This window comes from Hyalella azteca, unplaced genomic scaffold, assembly GCF_000764305.2.
Source record: "Hyalella azteca isolate HAZT.00-mixed unplaced genomic scaffold, Hazt_2.0.2 contig4675, whole genome shotgun sequence".
NCBI lineage: Eukaryota > Metazoa > Arthropoda > Malacostraca > Amphipoda > Hyalellidae > Hyalella > Hyalella azteca.
This window is the reverse complement of record NW_025934886.1, coordinates 747,811-770,576: the sequence shown is the minus strand read 5'-3', so window position 1 is coordinate 770,576 and position 22,766 is coordinate 747,811. Positions and strand designations below refer to the sequence as shown.

Sequence of the window (22,766 nt, the reverse complement as noted above, 5' to 3'; positions counted from 1 at the left end):
GATACAGCCACACGCATGACGCATGATACAGCCACACGCATGACGCATGATACAGCCACACGCATGACGCATGATACAGCCACACGCATGACGCATGGTACAGCCACACGCATGACGCATGATACAGCCACACGCCTGTCTCTTATACACATCTAGATGTGTATAAGAGACAGGCTAGGAGCTATATCAACACGCCGCTAGGAGCTATATCAACACGTTGCTAGGTGCTATATCAACACGCCGCTAGGAGCTATATCAACACGTTGCTAGGAGCTATATCAACACGTCGCTAGGAGCTATATCAACATGTCATTAGATGCTATATTAACACGTCACTAAATGTTCTCAAGCAACTGAATATTTTTTCGACTCATTTCCAAATTTATTCATTTCGTGTATTAATGACTGCAGTGTACATACAACAGGTGTTGCTAGATATCTATTCATCTGCTGCTTATTATAAAATGACACATTAACGGTATACTATTTAAAAAGGCGCAATATCCTATTTTTCGTCACCACACCAAGAAGCCATACAAACAATCATTAAATGTAAACTATCAATAAATCCTTCAAGCATATGACTATTTAAACGAAAACTATCAACATATCCTTCAAACATGTGATTAATTAATTATATAAAAGTAAACCATCAATACATCTTTTAAGTATATGCTTAAATAATTCTATGAAGGCCATGAACATATAATGGATCACAGGTGACCTGTCTCCTGTAGCAGCGCGCTCGCCAGCGCCATCTGTGAGTCAGGATCTCCCTCCTCTGCCAGCTGGCTCCTCATGCGCCGGATCACGCCGCGGGGGCCATCTGGGGGATGAATAATGAATTACAGTGAATAATAATAACATGAATGATAGTGAATGATAGCTTGAACACCACTGAATAATAACGTGAATCATAGTGTTATCATATCAATCATGGTGCTAGCTATCATTCACTGATAGTGAATGATAGCTTGAATACCAGTGAATAAGAAATGAATGCTAGAGGGTAATGACATGAATACCAGTGAATAAAAAAATAAGCAAAGACGAGACGGCAGCTGCGCATCGTAATCACAGAGGCGTTATAAACTGGCGTCAGCTCATGTACGTACCGCGAGCATATATATACTTTCTGTTGTCACGCGTCGCATACTACAGCCACACGCATGACCCATGGTACAGCCACAAGCATGACGCATGATACAATCACACGCATGACGCGTGATACAGCCACACGCATGACGCATGATACAGCCACACGCATGACGCATGATACAGCCACACGCATGACGCATGATACAATCACACGCATGACGCTCATCATACAGGCTCATCAGTGGCATGACACTCATCATACAGGCTCATGCCACTCAATATGGCTTCATGTGTAAAACCAATGATCCATCTTCAAGCTCACAATGTACCCCCTCTGCTCACAATGTACTTTCGCTGCTCACAATGCGCCCTCGCTGCTCACAATGTACCCTCGCTGCTCACAATGCAGAGACACGCCACCGAATCGGTAGACACGCCTCACAATACCACATGCCGGCGTAGTGCGCTCAAGCAGCGGCTATTACAAGGAATAGTTGATAGTTTTTATCAGAATTTTTTTCTATTTGACTGCGTCGCACGCGCGGCCCGCATAACGGCCAGCAGGTGTCCCGCTGCTATTTATTTCTCTATAAAAATAGAAATAGGGGAACTGGTGAGCGAACCAAGTGCCAAGGCATCACCAACATGGTGGCAATCCATAGGTTATTCAAAAGAACCTGTTCTTATGTCATTTTGAACCGATCAACGCTTTTTTACGGACCGATCGTAAAACACACCTTCTGTGACCTTCACCGGCAAAAGCTTTTGCACTTCTGNCCCCCCCCCCGCTGAGCCGGACCGGTCGATGCTCTTGCAAACGCATAAGTACTCACAATAATTCCCTGCCACCATGATCACCAATAAACTTTTCGCGGGTAACAATGTCCTATACGTAATTTAGTTCTTAATCGAATTAAAATTATATGGAGAGTTTAGTAGGCCAACAGCGGTATTAGAAGTACGTTGTGCAATGTCAATCGTTTTGAAATTAAAAGGGCTTCAACGATAAACTAACATAGAATGGCAAAGAGTTTCAACTTTCAACTCAGTTTGGGATGATACTCGCCAGTTCCTGCAAGTTTTATGGGATAGTTCGAGCAGCTGGAACTGGACGTCAGTTGCGTGGGCGTGATCGTGATAAAGGTGCGCCCGAGTCGACAGAGAGGGGAATGTTTAAGTGTAAAGTTTCCAGTAAAACGCATAGCTGATAAGCATCATGTCAGTTTTATGCAATCTTCGTAACCTGCAAAGACTTTTCAATTAATTTGCGAATAATGGCATCGTCAAGGAAGTCGACATCATAGCCTTCACAAGCACACATCCACAAAAATATCACGTGTCCTGTATCTATTATGCAATAAAGTAGCGCTTGTAGTAAAATTTCGTACCTTGAATATTCCATTGACGTCTAGATCGTTGCACTGCGTAGCCATCGTTATGATATTCCGAAGATTGATGGCAGGCGCTAGGCAAAGTTGCCGCCATCGAGAGTTCGAACGCACTACACCGCCACGTATGAATGCTGCATAAGCACTGAAACTGAAAGACGCACGTTAGCTGGCGCCTGGCGGTTAGCAGTAAGGTTGCCAGATGGAGCCAAAAGGAAAAGGCCAAAACGGCCCGATTCAAAATTAATATGAAAATTTGAAATTTAATGTAGTTACTTGGAGCAGAGGACTTTAATAGAAATCGAACCAAGTAAATAGAATACCTTCATAGCCTACCGTAAGACAATTCGCTGGAAAAATCATTAGTCATGATGACATGTCGTCATGACAGACCAAAATAATATTATAATTTTTTTAACTCGTGTGAGCCATTAAACAGATTTTAAGGCGGGGTAGGAATAATTAACCCATATCAAAGTGAAATTTTACGATGCCTCTTACTACGAGGCTGAATGTATCGAGAAACAAAGCTGTAACCACAGAAATTACTACTTTACAAAAGAAAAAACTATATGCACTTTCAGCTTTACCATCAATGGTTATTTATATGAATCAAAACTTGACTGGACATAGGCCCATGCTTCGACCACGGTTTAGCCCAAATTAGGAGGCACTCGGCCAGTGTTGCCACCGTCACCCACCGACACCGTAGTATTAACACAGTTACGTGTCGAAGTTTAAATGTACTCATCTTTTGTATTTTAAGTGAAGGGCAAAAATAATACAAAAAAGTTGGGAGTAACATATTTGTCATAAAAAGCCCAAAACGGACACATCGTCCAAATTAATTTTACGAGGCCAATGCATTTAAAAAAAGGCCACTTTTGCGAAATTTGGCCACGAAAAAGCCAATCTGTTCATGCAAGATGTTTTTAATGAATTTTCGATTTTAATGTAGACATGAAATCATTTATCAGATCCCCACAACGAGTCTCCAACTTATAATTCAGTTGGAGACTCGTGTGTCAGAACCCATTCAGTGAGTGGAATCTGAGCAGCCAAACCTCAAGCGAGAATTTTTTAGCAGTACAATGGCCTTCGATTTATAGCTACCGGTGTTATGAGATTGCAACTAATGGTATTATAAGATAGCCACTGACATTATAGGATAGCGAATGGCATCGTTAGATATCTACTGTTGTTGTAGGATAGCTGGATATCGATCTACTGGTGTTATAGGATTGCTACTGACATTGTAGGATAGCAACTTGGAAACGCGAGCCTCTCAAAAGGAAACCTGGCACTTCGAAGCTTCTCAGTTCCAGAAAAACGAACAAATTCTGCTGTAGCCCAAATGTGACTACAGACCACACGCTCCTAGCGAACCTTGCGGTCATTAGCGACTTGAAAGTGACCGTTGACCCAACGATCATGACCACAATTGCTCTCTTTATATAATTCAAAGGCATATTTGACCAAATAATTTTTTTGAGACATTACGGCGGTCGTAGAACTTAAGATCGCCTTCACCTTGCGATAGAACAGAGTTGATCTTGACAGAATTTAAGGCCACAGTATACAATATCATGACAATGCTTAAGACTCGATTGGATCGGCATTGCTTGGTAAGCGGCAGCGGCATTGCCGCTGATCTAACGAGTCCACGCGTGTGGTAGGATGCTAAATTAATAAGAGTTACACTTTCACAACAGTTTAATACTCACAAAACCTTGGAAGACAATTAATTCAAAGTAAAAACATTGTATACCTTCCATTGAAAAGTACAGAGGGAGTATTTGTAGCCCAACATTTTCTAAACTACTACAATCATATTAAACTCGATGTAAATTTCACAAATATATTCTTTTCAATACACATTTTGGATAAGCAAACTTACGAATAATTTTGACAAGCACCTTTCAGGCTTTTAGGAAGAAGATAGAACAATTGCTAATTCGCTATAACATTTCAATAGAAACAAAACATTTTTCAAGTCACTAAAGGTTTCAATATATCAACGACAAAACCATTAATAACTCTTCCAGTACTTCGTATAAACCGCAGAATCTATGGTCGAAAACGTCAACTCAAGTAAACTTTTCTCTTTGCAACCAATTTCTTAAATTTTAGCTAAACCTAATCGCACCAAATTGGCAAACTTTCAAGTAAGACACGTTGACAGATAATCATAATTTCTTCCTAGCTGATTGATATGGACTGCCTAGCTTGAAAAAGTCAGCCTTCGAAAAAATAAATTCTATGAAGAGCGATTGCAGTCCTTGAAACAATTTTCTTGGAGCAATCGGCATTCTTCCGCCATCTATTCTCGACTATTGTACAAAAATCACATGACATACAACACAGCTAGCATTTCCAGTCAACATTCAAATATTAGGGTTCAATTATCACCGCTGACCTTCTACAACCGATATATGAGGGATGAAAACTCTTAAAGAAACTCGCAGATTTCCATCCCGCTTCAACTGGCCCACACATTGGTGTCTAAATAAATAGTTTAAGATTAATTAAGGAAATTTGCATTAGAGCATTTTGAATAAACTGAAGTAGACCAAGGAATCTCATACCTTACATTGATATTTTTCGTATTTATTTAGAGAGATGAGTTAGACATCCTGTCGGGAAATAACAGTCAATTGGTAAACATTGGTGGAACCATGTTCCCTACCCAAGATCTTCGATGTCCCGAAATTCTGTTTACTCAACTCTCATTCTGGTACACATCATCAAACTTGGTATATCTGCGAGAATTCCTGTGTATTACGATGAGAAATGAAGGTACAAATTAAAATTAGTCTTGGCAATTTAGAAAATTTTAGCAGTATTATTCCAGTAATTGGACGATATGCGTAACATCTCTCTTGTTCAGCAGAGGAACTGCCCGCATCGAGGCCTCTTCAGAGAAAGATGAACTGTAAACCTATTATAATTTGATGAATATGCCACTCTCACAACACGTTACAGAGCATGAACGTCTCTCCACTGACTGTATGATAAATGATATTCAATAATAACGGAATATGCATCAAAATAATACAAACGAAATAAATATATTCACCATCCCCGCAACTCTCATAATGATCTCTCATCGCTGATGGCGCCTAACTTACGCGTTCCACAGACCAACATTTCAGAAAGTTCGGAAAACAACAATTCCCTGCAGTACAATTGGTAATTGGCCAAGGATTGCATCTAAAGCGGCAATTGCGATTGTCACTTAAAGGATTACTCCTCTAATAGCAATTTAAATTGTCACTTGATTAAGGATTATGCCTGTCACTTCCATACTTTCCTCACGCATTTTAATGAGGGAACTCATGTAGAACAATAAGCAGACAGCGTTAGGTCCTACAAGGTCAACGGCATTTATAACTCGGAAATTATACGCGATAACCAGAAAAAATAGAGAAAGGCAGTGAAATTGGTTGAACCTAACGCGACTAGCAAGCAAAAATATATGCATCGAATTAGTTTACATTAAGTAAGCAAGCGCTTAATTAACGTTACTTCTCAGCGCTGACAATAATAAAAAGCAATAAAAATCACAAATCGTGAATGGCTTCACTAATAAGAAAACAGAAAACTGGAAGCCCTTCACCAATATGTACACACATAATTATATGAACTTTTAAGCCAGCCACAGAATCGCTTGCGTGCTTATGGCTAACATCATTGCATTAAAAAACAGCAACAGAATTTGATAGCTGAAGTAGCACCGATAAAGGAGACATGATACTCAGGGAAGCAAGACCCAGTGGGTTGACAATTCAGTCACAAAAGACGGTGACTTAGACACTTGCAGTTAAAAAAAAATGCTCCAGGAACAGGAGTTGAAGAGTTGAACAATGAAATTTCACGAGAGGATAGCTAGCGCGGATATGCTTCGATATTTGTTCATATGGCTGGTTCTGTTCAGTTATTAGTCGCATACTGAACTATATGCGCTGCTGAGTGGTTACATAAATGTTTTTAAATGTGATCATCCACGATTCAAAAAGAACTGAACCGTACAGGAAACAGAAAACTAAACACCATTTCCCTGTCAACAAAAAGTTAAAAATTTTCTACGTAGTGATTTGTCAAAAGAAGTAAAACAATGCAAGTTACAGCCGTCACAATTTGAGGGCATTCATGGTAAAAATCATTGGCATATCCTATGCCATCGTTTTCTCTCAAAAAAACTATTTCATTACTCCTGTCCGTTATACTAAATCGCATATAAATCAGTAGAAATATATAAATTGCAATCACGGTGAACAAAAATTCCTTTCAAACTTCCATATTTGGAAGTAAAGATAAGAACCAGCGATACGTCAAAAAAAGCGTAGATACAAACTGAGTTTAGAGTAGAAATTCCTAGTCTAGTTGATACTGGCTTTAGCAACAGAGAACGCAAGTCAGAGCAAAAAATCATCAGCATTAACACCTCGACGCAGCGTTCACTATAGGGAACGTAAGACGAAACAGAGGCACATAATATAGCAGTCCTCCCAGTAATGCATCATTATCAATCAAGAGATATCATTGCTAGATTTCAATAATTGGACATCTTCTCAAGCTGTAAATCATCAAATATCGATGATAGATAGCAATCATAAGAAATTATCTCAAGCTGTACATCATTAGCTATCGTAGATATATTTCAATCATATGACACCTCTAGTTTTAAATCGTTAGACTTAAATAGACATCAGTCAAGGGACTTTATCTTTAGATTTACATCATTAGACATCATTGTCAGATTTCAATCATAGGAAATCATCGCTAGATCTCAATCATTATTTACCATTGCTAGATTTTAGCAGCAGGACGTCATCAAATAAATAACCAGAGCCGCTCAAGCGTAGTAAGTTACATATGATATACTAGAATAAATCGGAGGCATTCAAATGAACGCTAAAGAATAACGGCGTCTATAAGCATACCGATATATAGCATATAAGAACATTATAAATCATCACTTAACAATATTAAGCAACTAAAGAGAGCTTCTATTCTTAAAACGGTAGCTATTATGGCGAAAATGAAGCAAGATCCTCAGAACGAAGAGATACGTCGCACAACGATGGCGTGATCACAGTCTGGAAAGCTCGCTCACATCATCACTAATATGATCACAGCTCGACTCCTGACGTCCTGCTGACACGTCGCCGGCATTATCGTTCACTTTGGAGCTCTTGCTCAACTGCAGGGATGATATAAGGCCTGCAGGCTTGCTCTCCTCTCGCGTAGAACTGATATCTTCATCTACCATAGAAGGATTTGTTCTGAGTTGTGGCTCATGTATGCTGCTGTTCATCCTTTGAACAGGCAAGCCCTTTATGGGCGACTTCTCGATAGGTTCATGTCTCGGAAACTTACTCTCAGCGAACGCGTCCACAGCTTTTTTCTTAATGATAATCTGGCCAGCAGAGTTTTGCAGTGTATGGTTCCCGAAAATCTGGTTCTGCAGCGCTTGAATGCTGTGGCGCACGTTGCCGGTTTGCACTACATCGCCTATTGTACTCTTACCCACATCAGCATTAGAGTCTGTTTTAGGCACGTTGATTACGCCAGATGAATTGTCTTCTGATTTTTTACCGAGAGGTAAACTTTCAACTCCACTGCTAGGGTTTTGACTTTTTTGGGGGGCGTTAAGGAGTCCCTGAGAAGCTCGTCGAGGGATGTAAGAGACGCGGTTTGCAGCTGATGGGACGTTTCCTGCAGGGGAGGCTTGGTCGAGACCAGGTTTATCTTCTAGTTGCCTTTCCTCAGTTCTTCCTGGCACCTCAGCTGATCCACCATTCGTCGCCAAGTCTCCAGCGATGAAAGCAGAATCACCAGCAGAGCTACCAACTGATTCGAGATTAGGTGCAATGGAGGCAGGTGGAAGTGCAACTGAGTTAGTGGAAGTGTGTGAGGAAAGTTCATCAAATGTAGGTGGAGTTGAGAGGTGAGGAGTGAGCTTACGCGACACGACACTCTTGCTCCTCATGCCAGACTTCAAAGTACGAACGCTCACAGCTGTGGAAAAAAAACTTGGTTGAAATTAAGTTGCGGTACTCATTTTTGTCAGGATTTTATGAATAAATTTCTCCAGATAATTTCAAAATAAATATAACTCATTTATTTTTCGTGTTCTGCATGTTAAAATTGTATTTTTATCAAGCTGAGTAGACATTGCATGATTAAGACTAGATTATAGCAAGCTTAAGTAGACTTGTTGTATAAGATTAGCACAGCGAATCAAAGATTATCCCATGATTGCATGGACACGCTTTATTTGATGTTGTCAGATTGACCGTATATCCTGAATCTTGCCTTGAAATAAGCTCATCATATTCAATTACAATGTTCATTCTTAAGGACTAACATGATGCTGTTATCAACATGAGATTTGAAAATGTTAATAATAAAAGGATCTCAATGTGAGGAAAAAATAACTCAGGTCACGTCAATTAAAATGTAGAAATCAATAAAAATGGACAGCTGATAACATACGGTAGCTTAAACACAGGCATATAATGCAATGCAATTTACGAGCACATGGGCTCAGGTGAAGGAATTAAGCTCAAAACGACACAGTAAATACGCACGATATTTAAAACTCACAGCTACCTGAACATAGGAGTGCAAATTCGAAGAGCGAGAAAATGTAAATGTAAAATAATTATGTATTATTGCGATAGTTACTAATGAAAATATTATGATCACGCGAGAATTCCAATAGAATTTAGTTTCAGGAACACTTAGATTACCAAATATCAGGTTAACAGCTAGAATTAGGTTTTGCTTAAAGGAAGCAAAACGAGATCACACCGCGCACCAAAACATAAGCGACCGTGTGCATGTGCATAGCGTTGAGCTCACATCTGGCGCGCAATAAATAGCACTTCACAAGAAGCAAGTTGACGCAAGAAATTTATGAGTGAATATTATATTCATTAACAGAAAATTATCAGCGATAATTTCAACAAATATGCAAAACGGTATAACTGTAAGCGACTCGCTATAGCCTGCAGTATTTAGGTTACCAGGAAGTGATTCCGTAATGCTGAGGGCTAACATAAGTGTAGTGCCCGTTTTCACTCGAAAATCATGATAATGATTGTAGAATTTGCATCAAGGGAATTATACGGACTAGAACAAAGCTGAGCTACTTTGGAAAGACACAGTTTTTTTAAGAGTTAAGCCGTTTCAGGATCCTCCAGATAACCTACAGAAGTTATCTATTCGCAGGGTTGGTAGAATAGCTACTCGGTTTGAGGTGGTTCGGCAACCCAAATCATTACGCAGAACTCCATGCCAAAAGGCAATTACCTACAAAGCATTGACAATACAATTGCCTACAAAGCATTGACAATACAATTGCCTACAAAGCATTGACAATACAATTGCCTACAAAGCATTGACAATAAGATTAAGAAAGATGATCACCGATACATCGTGTCTGAGCCGTGACAACATACCGTGGCAGAGGACGACAGCAGCAGGGATACTGGGAGCAGCCGTAGGCAGGAGCTATAGACTAGCCCTTGGGCCTGCAAGTACAACACAACACGCACATCTAGAATCATGAAGCAGCATCCCAACACAAATCAGAAGCACAGCAACAGAAGGATGATCATGGTAGCAAACGAAGGATTTGCAATGGGGCTTATGGTGAACTAAACAACTTGCAAGATGTCACTATATGTCGAGAGAAAATTTTGATATGCAAACGAATCTGATTCTCGCCAGACGTTCAGAGCAGCAAACAAAGATATCACTTCTTTGCTACCATGAAAACGCATGGTAGCAAAGTAGTACACTACCATGAAAAGAACTTCTAAGCCGGTCATGCATAACTATTCTTTTAGATTAAACCAATGATATAATTAACAATATTTAAAAGAACGGAGTCAAAAGGTCTAAATCTAGTCTAGACAATCGCACTAAATCTGCATTCAGTTTACGTAGAACTTTAAATTCCACGAGGTACACATAAATATTCACAAAAAGAGGCAAAAAAACTTACTGACAGATTGCCAATTAATTTCAGTTGATTTCACGCATTATTCGATAATTAGAACGAACGAAGACATTGTTTCAGACGAGATTCAACTAACATAGTTTGTGATTTTTCAATTCTTTAACTAAACTGACGTGGAACAATTGTATAATAAAACATGCGGAACTCATGCTATCAGGATTTTCCGGCATTTCACTTTCACTTTAAGGCATAAATTGTGGTTGGGAAGTTCATTATTGGGGGAGTTTCCACTAATGCTGAAATATTATGACAAAAGTGCAAAAAACAACATGGTAAACCGCACATGAAAGTGAACAATAAGGAGGCGTGCCATGGTTTACATTGACGAAAGAAAGGTGTACAGGTGCATAATAATTAAGCGAGAGACTCGCCCACATACGTGATCTTACTCGAGTGAGGACAGGCAGAGGAGAAATGATTGTACAATTGAGCCATGACAGCAGGAACCTTCTGGTAAATTGGGTTCAATAAATCGGAAGCGTCTGAGTCCGGAACATTAAGCAAAAATTACATAAACAGAAGCAATACAGCTCAGGTGATGACGTGTAACTTAAATGTGAATAATATCAGAGTGTAAAAAAGAAAGGGTAGATACATCGCACAACATTAGAGAACTCACTTGACTTATCACTTGATACAGAATTATGTCCGTCAGCGAACGCCGTCAGGTCTTCAGTAGTTGTCCTCCGGCCCAAGGGACTGGGAGAACTGTTGGAGGATGTCTCTGTGGGGAGAATAGCATAGCACGTTTCCCCGTCATTGGAGTTTGAAGAGGATGAAGGGTCTAGGGGTGGGGCTGGGGAGCCCAGACACTTTACGTTGGGGTTGGACGAGGGGCGAGGCGCGAGAGGAGGACGGTCCGAAGAAGGAGGCCGAGGAAGCGTCATGGGCTTCTCAGGGAGAGCGGGTTTGTCGACGCGTGTCTGTGAGTACATCAGGCCAATTAACACTTACAATTTATTAGATATGGCTAGTGTAAATAAGTGTTTGATAATACAGCATAGAACTACCATGAGGTGAGTTTTTCATAAAAATGGATAGATCCAATAATGTTATAACAAGACAAAAGGTTATAACACAATTCATTTGTTATGGCCAGGAAACATCGGTGCTCTGGTAGCACCGAAATATCAAGGGAAAAATTGAAAAAAATTCCTGCAACGTTAACACTCACCGCCAGCTCAGGCTTATCGTTGGCAGCGCCCAGCAGAACATCCTTGATGGTCCTGGCAGCAGGTATAGGATGACTCGCCAGCTGGCCGTCAGCAGCTGAGACTTGCGAGTTCTTGTCATGCTCGTCACTGGTGTCGATGTGTCGTGGCAAAGCAACGGGCGGACATGAGCTCTGTTCCTGCATTATATTCTCCAGAGATTTTCTGAACATTTCCTTGGATGAGAGAGGGGCTTTGAAATTGGTGTTATGCCCAGCATCTTCGGAAGGGGCTTGAGTCGGACGTCTCAATTCAACTTCAGAAGTTTCCTGCATTTCATTGTGTATAATTTCAAAGCCTATTGGAGCCTGTGAAGCGGAAGAGGCAGACTGAGTAGTGGAAGGACCTTGAGAAGTAGACGAGGCAGCCTGAGAAGAAGAGAGGCCATGCTGAGAAGAAGAAGAGGAAGCCTGGTTCTCTTCTTTTTGGGCTCGTTGGGCAGGTGAGGGATGCTGGGTATCAATGGGACCAGTTGATGACGGATTAATACAGGTAGCAGCAGGCACCTTGTCGTCCCCTCCAAGAGTTTTATCACAATTTTGCAACGAGCCTTTGGCTGGCAGCTGAACAGCATTAATTTTTTCAAGAACGTGAGAAGCCGAAGCTGATTTCTCTAAATTAGACAATAGAGGAGGACTGGGGCGAGGAGGTTTGACCACAGCTTGAATGTCTGTAGCTGGACCTGCATTCGGGGCTCTCACTCCATCCTGAACACCTAACGGGTTCGTGCCAGAACTCTTTTCCGCACCTGAACTGTGACTAGCTCCCACAGAGGCGTTAATTCCCACACCCCCAGTCGGCTGGAGTCCGACAACATGGCTCCCTAATGCACCACCGCCGTCGGCTGACGGTTCAGGGAGCCTCACCACAGGAGGCTTGGGAGGTTCTATACTTGGTCTGTTGGGCTTACGCACGCTGGCCGTACGCACGGTTCCATACGCGCGAACGGCGGGTACTGGAGGATTGGGGCTGTTGAACAAGCCCTCGGTGGATTTGCTCATGATTTTGGCATCATTTGTGGATGAAGAGTTGGGAAGGCCGGGGTAGACGCGCTGAGGGGTGGGAGCTTCGCGGGTAGGAACCAACTGTTGACTACGCGACTGCTCAGGTGAAGAAGATGATGAATTATCGCCGCTCTGGTCCACAATTTTGGTCCCTTGAGGAGGCAGAGGTGCTTGTTTCTTCCGTCTCAATGGGTGCTTGGGACTATCTTGCTCTCTAACATCGAAGTTGTTCACAAGCACACTCATGTCAAGTCTGCTCAAATCGGCACTTTTATTCCTCTTATGCATTGATCCTGCAACGTGACCTCCAGTGTTGCCAGCCACACTTGGCACGCTCTCATTGCCCACACCATCCAAAGGAGTTTCGGGAGGTTTGGGCAGACTTAATTTTGGCACATCGAAGTTAATTCTATCAGGGAAGAAATACTCGGAGTTTTCAATGAGCTTTTCAACAATTTGTCGGTAATAATTGCCATAGCTCATATTACGGCCTAAAGTGCTGCTCATGATGTTCTCAGTCATGTTCTCATCAGGGCTCCAGATGAGGTTAGGAGCGATAACGATAGAGAGGTTGTTTGGCGTCATCTTATTGTATGGCAGGTACTGAGTGAGAAGAGACAAAAACTGCATGAAATAACTCAAATTCTGTAGGTTAGGCTTAGGAAGCCTCTGTACAACGGTCCACAGTTTGCGCAGACTCTCGTCCCGGTCAGGTATTTTGGCTGCCTCAAGCCACTCAGAGTGGAGAGTATGGGTGAGCAGAGGCTCAGGTAGCTCACGAAGATAGGATTTCAAGACGCCAGCAACGACGTGCACATCGACGTCCTTATGGCAATCGTCAGTAGAACTAGAGGCAAAGGAGGAGCTGTCTATTGTGTTGGCATCAAAAGCTGCCTTGAGACGCTTCACTTTTGTGGCGCTGCCTGCGACGCGGAACAAACCTTCTTCAAGGAGACCAACCTCAACCAGCCTTTTGACGCACACTTCCAGTGGTAGAGCGAGAGTCTGTAATTAACAAGAACTTATATAATCTTAATTTTTCAAGTATTTAGCTCATCATGACAATGGAGGTAGTACTCAAAATTACTCATCATATTAGTTATTTAGAATTATATCACAAGTAATTAGATTTGATTCAGAGTGAGTAAAGTACACAGCAGCACAAATTACTCACCCTTCTAGTAATGACAAGATGTTCGTTAAGACAACAACCAAACACAGGGCCTTGGGTGCTGTTTTCAAGTCTCTCAAGGATGTGTGGCAAAGCGTTGTCAAAGGTTTTTTGGGAGAATGAGTAGAAGTCTTGCCTGATCACCAGATATTGCTTCACCAGGTTACAGATGAAGCGTTCTTTAGCAAGTAGGACGTACAGTTCAGATGCATATTGATCCTGCATATTAGATTAACATTTATCAGATTTTTAAATAACACATTAAAAGCATTATTGCAGCTAATATTATATAGTAACAATAAACCAACATAGGGAGTTGTTCAACAGCAGAAAAAAAGATGAATATCACAAATTGCTAGCAAGTTCGAATCAAATAAGAATAAAATGATATATATTCCTAGGAGAACTAGTTTCAAAATAGTTTCAGTATAATCATGAAACATTATTATGAGAGTAGAATTTGGCACCTCAGCAGGGTAAGTAATACGTTATATGGACCTCATGTGCAGTCATGGATCTCTGTCACTCACTGCAGCGAGTGACAGAGAGTGCATTTTCTCGTCGACGAAAACGTGAAGTCATGGACGGACAGACAGACGGACGGACATGGCGAGCACAATAGTGCATTTTTTTCATAAATGAAAAATGAGAAAATGCGCTAACAGAAGAATATCAGAAAAATTGTAAGGCTGCTGTGTTGATTGGATTACTACTGGGTGGAGTCATGAATGCATTACCTGGTATGTAATGTTGAGTCAGAAATGTAAAGAGGTTGTTCACATGTAATCTCACCCTGAACTGCTCCAGCTTGCTCTCAGCTTCGTCCATCTCCTCCTTGTAGCTCTCGAGCTTGAGGGAGGGAGCAGTGGAGGACGGCATGGCACTGCTGCGGTACCGACTTCTTGCTGTGTCTAAATCTTGTCCATACTGAACACAAGACATTCACTTATTATACATTTACACTAAGAAGTGTTACACATGTTCATCACATCAAAGTAGAAAGTCCTACTATCTAGGGCCAAAAACTTGTCCATACTGAACACAAGTCATTCACTTATTATACGTTTACACTAAGAAGTGTTACACATGTTCATCACATCAAAGTAGAAAGTCCTACTATCTTGGGCCAAAAACTGGTCCATACTGAACACAAGTCATTCACTTATTATACGTTTACACTAAGAAGTGTTACAAATGTTCATCACATCAAAGTAGAAAGTCCTACTATCTTGGGCCAAAATCTTGTCCATTCTGGTCAAGACAAGAGCGTTTGACTCATATGAGAGTTACTAATATTCATAAGAGCACCTAACATGAGGTGCAGACAGTTTTCAAGTTACTCACAAGATGCAACATTAATAATGCAAAAAATATCCAGAGGTCAATATAACATGAGATAGGAGTGAAAATCAACACCATTATGAAAAAAATATCAAGAGAGATGAAATGAAGGATACCTGTTTCAATAACTTTTTCATTTTAGAATAGCTGGCAAAATCTTCCTTCATCAGTTTATTGAGGTGAGACAAAACGTTTGTTTCAATTTCTTCGTCATGCTTCAGCACTTCAAGATTTAGTGCTTGTTGGCACTCCACTGTGTGCTCCAGCATGCTCCTGAGGGCATAACAACCCAATGAAAAAACAACATCTAATACTAGTGAAAAGTTATATATTTATGAAGGAAAAGAAAGTAGACATTTAATTTAAGCTTTTAGCTGTGACCAACCAATTTGACAAAAATGGTTTGGATACAACCTAATATTATGAAGAATAATATGACTTAAAGTATGTAATGATATTATTATCAATACAATGAACACTAAAGCTGCCAAATTTTCTATATTACCTCTTGTTTCCGACGAGATAAATAAGTTAATCTTTTTTCATATGTTGTGAAATTTTTATGACACGCATCTCTCAGAAAAATTCTATTAAAATATGTAGTTTATTTCACTGTGAGATGCTAAATTTGTGAATTACGTGTATTACCAGAAATGTCCTAATATATGTACAAGAAACGAGTCATTTTTTTTTTCAAAGTAGTAATTTTAGAATTGTACATAGTAGCTTACTGTCAATGTCACAAATGTTAAAGATACCAGGCAGTCACACAAGTTGTCCAAAGGCCAAGCTACTGCTTCCACCTGAGTCACTACTCCTGGTAATATTTCTTTGTAGGTATAACATCTTGCACTAGTGACTAGTAATCAAGAGGTCATGTCTCTCATATAACCTGCTACATATTAAACATCTGGCATATCAAAGCTAAAAAAGTGCAACTGATACAGAATATTATCAAAAAAAATGATAAAGTAACATTAATATCTTATCAAATCCAACTTTGAATCAACCTAGTTCATAATTTAATCAACAACTAACCTCAAATAAAATGTTTAATATTTCCATGATTTATTCCTTGAAATTATAGAATCAAAAAATGATACACAAACAAATGTTATTTACATTCATGCACATAGGCTCCATCACTCAAGTCTTACCATAGGAGAAGCTGTTCAGAGAGCATGTTTGAGTCCTGAGTAGCACTAGAAGAAAGTTGGTTGAGGACATCTTTGAGAATTTCTGACCCATTGCTTTCAGTCAACTTGCGCTGAAGACAAATAGCACAATAATAAAAAATTCTGTCAATAAATGAAAGTGCATAATTCTGTTGTCTTTATATCAAGTGACAGTTAAAAGCACTTATCATGCTGAATTACCTAGAATTATAGCATATATACTGCCTATTGATAAGAGGAATAAATAATGAGAGGAGACATTCAAATATTTTAAATTTACTTTGCATTCCTCACTTTCAATTCAAAACTTGAGTAACTTAAAAAATATATTTGATTAAAAAATCTTCAAACCATTCGTTTGTCCTCAGGGGTGTTGTGGGTGATGAGAGTTTTCTCAATGGCTGACTTGAGAGCTTCACACATGACACGGAGACTGTCAGCCTTGTTCTCAGCATCACGGAGCTCCCCAACCACATCTGTCTTCTCTCCCCTGGGAAGAAGATAGAAAAATTTAGCACTAATTTAATTCTATGAGAATAAATAAAATCAAGCAATAAGAAAGAGATAGTAATATAATATAATAGTAATTGCCTGGGATGAAACTAAGCAAGGGCAAAGAGCTGTAAAGTACAGGTGAGATTGATGGTCCATCATACTTGATGAAGAAATGCAAATGCTTTGATATTACTGTCCAACTGGCACATCAATGTCAATACTGCACTGCAATTCTGTTCAAAGACTTCATTCAAATCTTGTGCTTGATAATGCTGGTATCAACAGTATTTTACTGATTTACTCTTGGAACTCAAAAGGAAAGTAAAATATAAAAAAATGTCCATTCTTAAATTTTTTCAGTAGAAAATGGACAATAACACATTGTAGCCAGAAATTTGTCAAGATCACCCATGAAACAATTGTTTTTACCCACAATTTTTGGAAATTTTAGCTTAATTTCCCAGATTGGCAATTGGACAGAATATTGACCAGAAAAATCTGGTCATGTCTTAATCATTGAACATCAAAGAATAGCTCTTTTAAATGGCAACTTATAGGCACTCTGGAATATTGAACAGAAGTCTCCCATGAATTGGACAAACAGCATTGAATCTGGCCAGTTTCAATCATTTTATGCAGGGCTGGAAAAGTCCCATTTTTACTGAAATATTGCAGCTCTAATATCATATAATTTCAGTAGGTATGAAATCACGTGGCTCTAATGTCATGTACCTATTTTTGTTTCATTGAAAAAAATCGCAGTTTGCACTCTGCAAATGTGTCACTTCAATCTTCATAAAATTTTCAACTTCCACAATCGGCAATACTTTTATGATCCTGCCAAAATATCCTGCACAACATAATTACCATTTTTGAACCATATAAGGTTCACCCAAGAGAAGTTCTGTCTTTCAGTTCAGCTTTCTTGTTACGTCACATAGATCGAGAAACATAAACAAACCGTCATTCCCATGATGGATTGGTTGACTGGTTTGATCGCATTTCGGTGATTGGTTAATGCCTGTGACGTTGAAGAGGAGCAGACTGCCCCTCTTAGCTTTCTTATTAAACTTCCAGTCTCTTGCATAACTTTCATTGCTAGGCCTATGATTTATCATGACATTTTAGATCATGCAACCTTTTATTGCTTTCTTTTATAGGAAGGAGTGGTTTTCATTAACTTTGTTGTTAATACTGTTTGTGTTTCTTTCTTTCTGTGTTTGTTTCAGACTTATATCCTTGTTATTGGCCTACCCAATTACTTACAGCCAACATTTGTCAGTGTAAAGCTTCATTGCATTCATAACACACCAGCATGGTTTGTTAAACTTATGCCTAACTACCTAACTTCATCAATGCCTGCATCCTTTGCTTGAAGTCACCTTATACCTGCTTGCCAAACTACACTGGTTCTCCTGCGTACTCCTGTTCCAAGGCAATTTCACTGCTCTTTAATGGTGAGTTTGTGGTGAATGGGAAAAATTAGGCAGAAATTTCCCAATCTGTCCATTATCATGCTTCAATTTGATTGCTACCAATTGGCTTGTGATTTTGGTGAACATTTATATGCTATATTAAGTATAAATTAACTTTCGAGTGTTTACATTGTTTTATTTGAAAAACAGCTGTTAAATCTTGCATTCTGCTTTGTGTTCTTCCTTGCTTTATTTTACTGTGTTATTGTCCTGATTCTTGCTAAAGCTTCAATCCTTGTTGCTAAAGTTAACCACAGTACCTACCTGAAGTAGGAATTTTTATTCACTACCAAGGGTAGTAGACTTCTAAAGTTTGTACTTGTTAATTTGATAGGAGCAGTTGGTGTGGGACCCAGCTGGCACGCTGTTGAGAAGACCTGGAACCCAGACCTGCCCAGTCCTGACCTTCCTGTCCTGAGTCATCTCAGCTTCCAAACTGCAGCTCCTTGAAGATCACCTTGCTGAAGCTCATTGTTTAAATGTCAACCTAGGCTTTGGTATCATTACTTAACTAACTGAGCTAGCTGCATATTAGTCCTGTTCATGAGCAAGTCTTAAGCGATTTCATTTGGATACACTTGTTTAAACTCCTATTTGCAAGTCACTACGAATACCTGCCTGATGCTGACTCTTTTAAGTACAATGGGGCTTAGACTTTCAGACCACCAGTGATTTAGTTAACCAGTTGTGCGACCAACAAGTGATGTGATTGTAGTGATTTAATTGTTGGCAGATAGTGTTAGTAGATGACTCATTCATATGTGTGCCCATTATTAGCATCCATCACTTTCAATTCCAGTATTGCGAACTAGGATTAGACATTGATATTGGTGCTTGTTTTCTGTATTTCACTAGTCAGTAATCATATTCAACCAAGGCTCTGTTTTAATATGCTTATTTAGCCAGAGACTTTCTTGCCGTTAGTTAACAAACCTTATTGATAGATTAGTCTGGTGACCAAGTTGAATAAGAGCATTAATCAGTATTATTATTCAGCCAATGTAACCCTCATTTCTTGTCCTATTGCTAATGTCTAGGTTTTTTTTAACTCACGTGAAGACATGGTGAGTGTCCTGACAGTCCTTGCCTCTATTGAGGTTCCTGGTTCCTGCTACTCAGTACGTTTCACCTGTGGTCAGTAACCTTCTGTGGAACCCTTCTACCAGACCGGTGAGTACCTGGGGTGTTGTTGTGAGGGGGAGTGCCTGGGTGTGCCTGTGGTGTCTAAGAGAGTGATGCAACTACACTGCCTTAGTGCTATACATCAGGGTGATCCATGGACCAGGTAAAGACTGCTCTTACTGTGCTAGTCTACTGTTGAGGAATCACCGCCATTTCTTATGGTGCTCTCCTTTCCAGGACCTTTATTTGTCTCCGTGCCAACCAAGACTTCTAGGCTATTGCTTATCTTACTGTAATATTGATTCCCTTGTGTCACAAGTTAGGATGTTCTGTTTAAAATTGTTTACCGCAAAGTTGGACCATATTGTAAAATTCGGCTCTTGAACGTAATACTGCAGTCACCTCTCCGGGATTTTCTTCTGGAGGGTGGTTGCCTTGCTTATCCTGTGAATGATATTTGGTGCCCTAGACATTATCCTGTACCAATGGCTCTTGACTTTGTTCTTAGCTTAAGTATAGTGTTGTTTGGGAATGTACTGCGTTTCATTGTCCCAAATTTGTTCTCAGGGTTGGAGGTAGAGATAGCTAGGTATTATATCTTAGGGTGATTGAGCTAATCTTCACATAGCTTTTGTGAACCCCTGCTGACCAGACCGCAACAACGTCACAGGCAAACAATAAACTACATCCGCAAAAATGGGCTTCTGACGGGTCAACCTTATACTAGTTCAACCATAGTAATTACAACAAGTCAATGTAAAACTTTCCTTAATAAAGATTGCGTAGTTGCAGTCACGTCAGACGGTCAGAGCAGTCAGACTGCATTATCACGTGATCAGTTGCCACTTAAGTGAAGACAAATGTTAGTGTTGACAGTTTATAGGGTAAAATTAGAGATTAGAGGCAACAAGTTTACAAGACTTTGCAAAAGTATTGCGGCTGCAGGCTCATAAATGGCTTTTAATGGCTAATGTATAGAATTCACGGCTTGAAAAAATTTAAATAACGGCTCCAAGAAATAGAATCACGGCTGGCAAATCCATAAAAACACAGCTCAAAAAATTCAGTTGTGGCAAGCCAGGTAGATATATTCCACGCCTGATTTTATAGCCGTTCTCAATTTCTTCAGTGCAAAAAAAAAAAAAACTATTTTTATCAGCAAATAAATTGCATGTGAAATTTTTTCTAAAAGCACAGATAAAAATGACTTTCACAGGTGATTTAAACAAAATAAGCTAATAACATTTTTTTATTTTTTACTGTATAAATTAGGAAAAAGCCACAGAAACAATAAAAATCAGATAAAAACTTTTTTTTTTTAATTTTTACAGTATAAATTAGGAAAAAGCCACAGAAACAATAAAAATTGCCATTTGTAAATGGCTGTGAATGGCCAGATTCACAGCCATTTACATCTAATTCACGGATATTTTATGCCCAGTTTTTAGTAAGGTTGGCTTATTGTTATTCTAACCTTTTCCAATCCAAAGTACAAAATATGGGCTATGGCAGAAACCACCCATAAATCAGACAAAAACACCATGAATCAGGCCAACTGGCAAAGTTTAGGTTTACCTGTTCATTTTCCATATATATTTATTCAGAGAAAGATAAAAATATTCCAATTTTACCTGCCATATAAATTGCTAGTGAAACAATCATTTATACCCATTCCTTTAGGAAAATTCTGTCTGGGAAAGAAAAAAGGATGTCAGGAAGTTTTTGCCTACAATATTTTAAATTGCTCATAATTTAATAAAGTTCTACCTCACTATTTAATAACTCAGATTAGACTTCTCAATTGCTTATGGCTTAACTGCTTAACTGCATTAAAACAAATTCAGAATAGATTAAACAGAAAAAAACCATCTGTAGCTAACTAGCAAACCAACCAATTTAGAATAGGTATTGGGCTAAAAATTCCAAAAATTGTAGATAAGAACAATCATTATTACTCAGTACTCACTATACTCAGCCTCTCAGGTAATTCTAAAAAATTGAGGATAAAAACAGGCCGTTATTCTGATTTTTCACTGACAAAATCAGGAGAAGCCATAGGAACAGTAAAATTAGTCAAGAGTCAGAGGCGTGTTTTCCATTTTACAGGCAGCTTCTGCTAAAATTTCCCCTTAGTGCTCAGCCTGACGCCCTGACTTGACTTGGGCTAGTGCCAAAGTGGCAAACTATAAATTTTTTAGAATCAGTTCATTTTAAATTTCCTCATTAATTTGAGATTTGAAAAATATCTTATGTATGATGATGCTGGTATCCATGATACTTTGCTGGTCTACTTATAGGACTCAAATTGAACTTGAAGGAGTCTAAAAAAACTCTCTGCTTTGCCACTATGGCTAGTCACTAGTGCCTACTGCCTAGTATAGCCTATACTATTCAGTATAGGTAGCTGGCTAGCTGCTGGCATTCAGCATTGGCAATACAGCCAATAGCCTAAATAGGTACCTATATATAGGTACCGTAAAATGGGTTAACTTAGACCGGCGGGGTAACTTAGACCACTTTTCATTTTTTTAACAAAAACCCCCACAACTCAAAAACTATTTGACATAGAAAAATTTTGTCAATGGGCATTAAAGGCCTAATATATAAGTAGACCAGTAAAGTATCCTGGATACCAGCATTATCATACACAAGAAATTGTTTTAAATCTTGAGTAGATGAGGAAATTAAAAATGAACTGATTCCAAAGAATCTCTGGTTTGCCACTATGTTAGGAGAACCTAAATAGGTTCTCCTAAATAGGAGAAAATTTGTTTTCAGGTCTTTACTTCCAACTTTAATTCACAAAAAGTGCCTGCAGAAAACTACAATGTCTTATTGAATATCAATTAATATTTTCAGATTAAAATCCACTTACCTAGGTACTTATGCATAGCTTTGATCTAGATTTTATCATTATTTAGCTGACGATGCTTACCTGAGAAACAGATGATCAGCTTGCGCTTTAACTCTTTTTAATTTGTTAGAGATGTTCATTTTTAGACAATAAAAACGTTTTTAAAACTCAGACTAGCCAAATAACTCATTCACAAATAACGGTGAAGGTCATTATTTTTAATAAGGTGGACGGTGGAGCTACATCGCTGTCATCGATGAAGTTAAATGACAGCACACGACTGGTAATCATCACGGAAACACTTACTAGGTGTGTTTACAGTTTACACCCAAGGTTTATCACTCACACGGCAAAATTTTAGTTATAGATTGGAATGAATAAAGGAAAAAATGTGTTGTGCAAA

General features: G+C 39.3%; 2 protein-coding genes across 4 annotated transcripts in view; both read right to left on the bottom strand.

Moving 5' to 3' along the window:
- Window positions 1-2,618, bottom strand: part of LOC108673805 (wolframin-like) — an 8,868-nt gene extending 6,250 nt beyond the window's left edge. For both annotated transcript variants that reach the window (XM_018161675.2, XM_018161676.2), the window contains exons 1-2: window positions 2,487-2,618; window positions 725-826 (exon numbers count right to left, since the gene is read on the bottom strand). In XM_018161675.2, coding sequence (XP_018017164.1) covers window positions 725-826; window positions 2,487-2,583 — 199 coding nt within the window. In that variant the 5' untranslated portion in view covers window positions 2,584-2,618. The remainder of the gene's footprint in view (window positions 1-724; window positions 827-2,486) is intronic.
- A 1,566-nt stretch (window positions 2,619-4,184) lies between these two features.
- Window positions 4,185-22,706, bottom strand: LOC108673793 (rho GTPase-activating protein 44). Of its 2 annotated transcripts, XR_001931001.2 has the most exons (10): window positions 22,445-22,706; window positions 16,769-16,907; window positions 16,400-16,509; window positions 15,359-15,515; window positions 14,694-14,828; window positions 13,905-14,120; window positions 11,690-13,735; window positions 11,135-11,438; window positions 9,953-10,024; window positions 8,446-8,507 (listed from the first exon to the last, which is right to left on the bottom strand). XR_001931001.2 is itself a non-coding variant. In XM_018161665.2 (9 exons), the coding sequence occupies exons 1-9, from the start codon at window positions 22,501-22,503 to the stop codon at window positions 7,579-7,581; spliced, it is 4,095 nt and encodes a 1,364-aa protein (XP_018017154.1). In that variant the 5' UTR covers window positions 22,504-22,705; the 3' UTR covers window positions 4,185-7,578. The 2 variants fall into 2 exon arrangements, 1 of the variants encoding a protein (XP_018017154.1); XM_018161665.2 differs by lacking the exon at window positions 9,953-10,024 and having other exon boundaries at window positions 4,185-8,507; window positions 22,445-22,705.
- Between the last annotated feature and the right edge of the window lie 60 nt (window positions 22,707-22,766).

Excerpts from the sequence above, each read along its gene's own strand:
- LOC108673793 (XM_018161665.2), bottom strand. The coding sequence starts at position 22,503 with ATGAACATCTCTAACAAATTAAAAAGAGTTAAAGCGCAAGCTGATCAT. Across the intron at positions 13,736-13,904 it reads ATCTTGTCATTACTAGAAGG|ACTCTCGCTCTACCACTGGA; the intron begins GTGAGTAATTTG and ends TGTTAATTACAG. Across the intron at positions 11,439-11,689 it reads ACGATAAGCCTGAGCTGGCG|ACACGCGTCGACAAACCCGC; the intron begins GTGAGTGTTAAC and ends ATGTACTCACAG.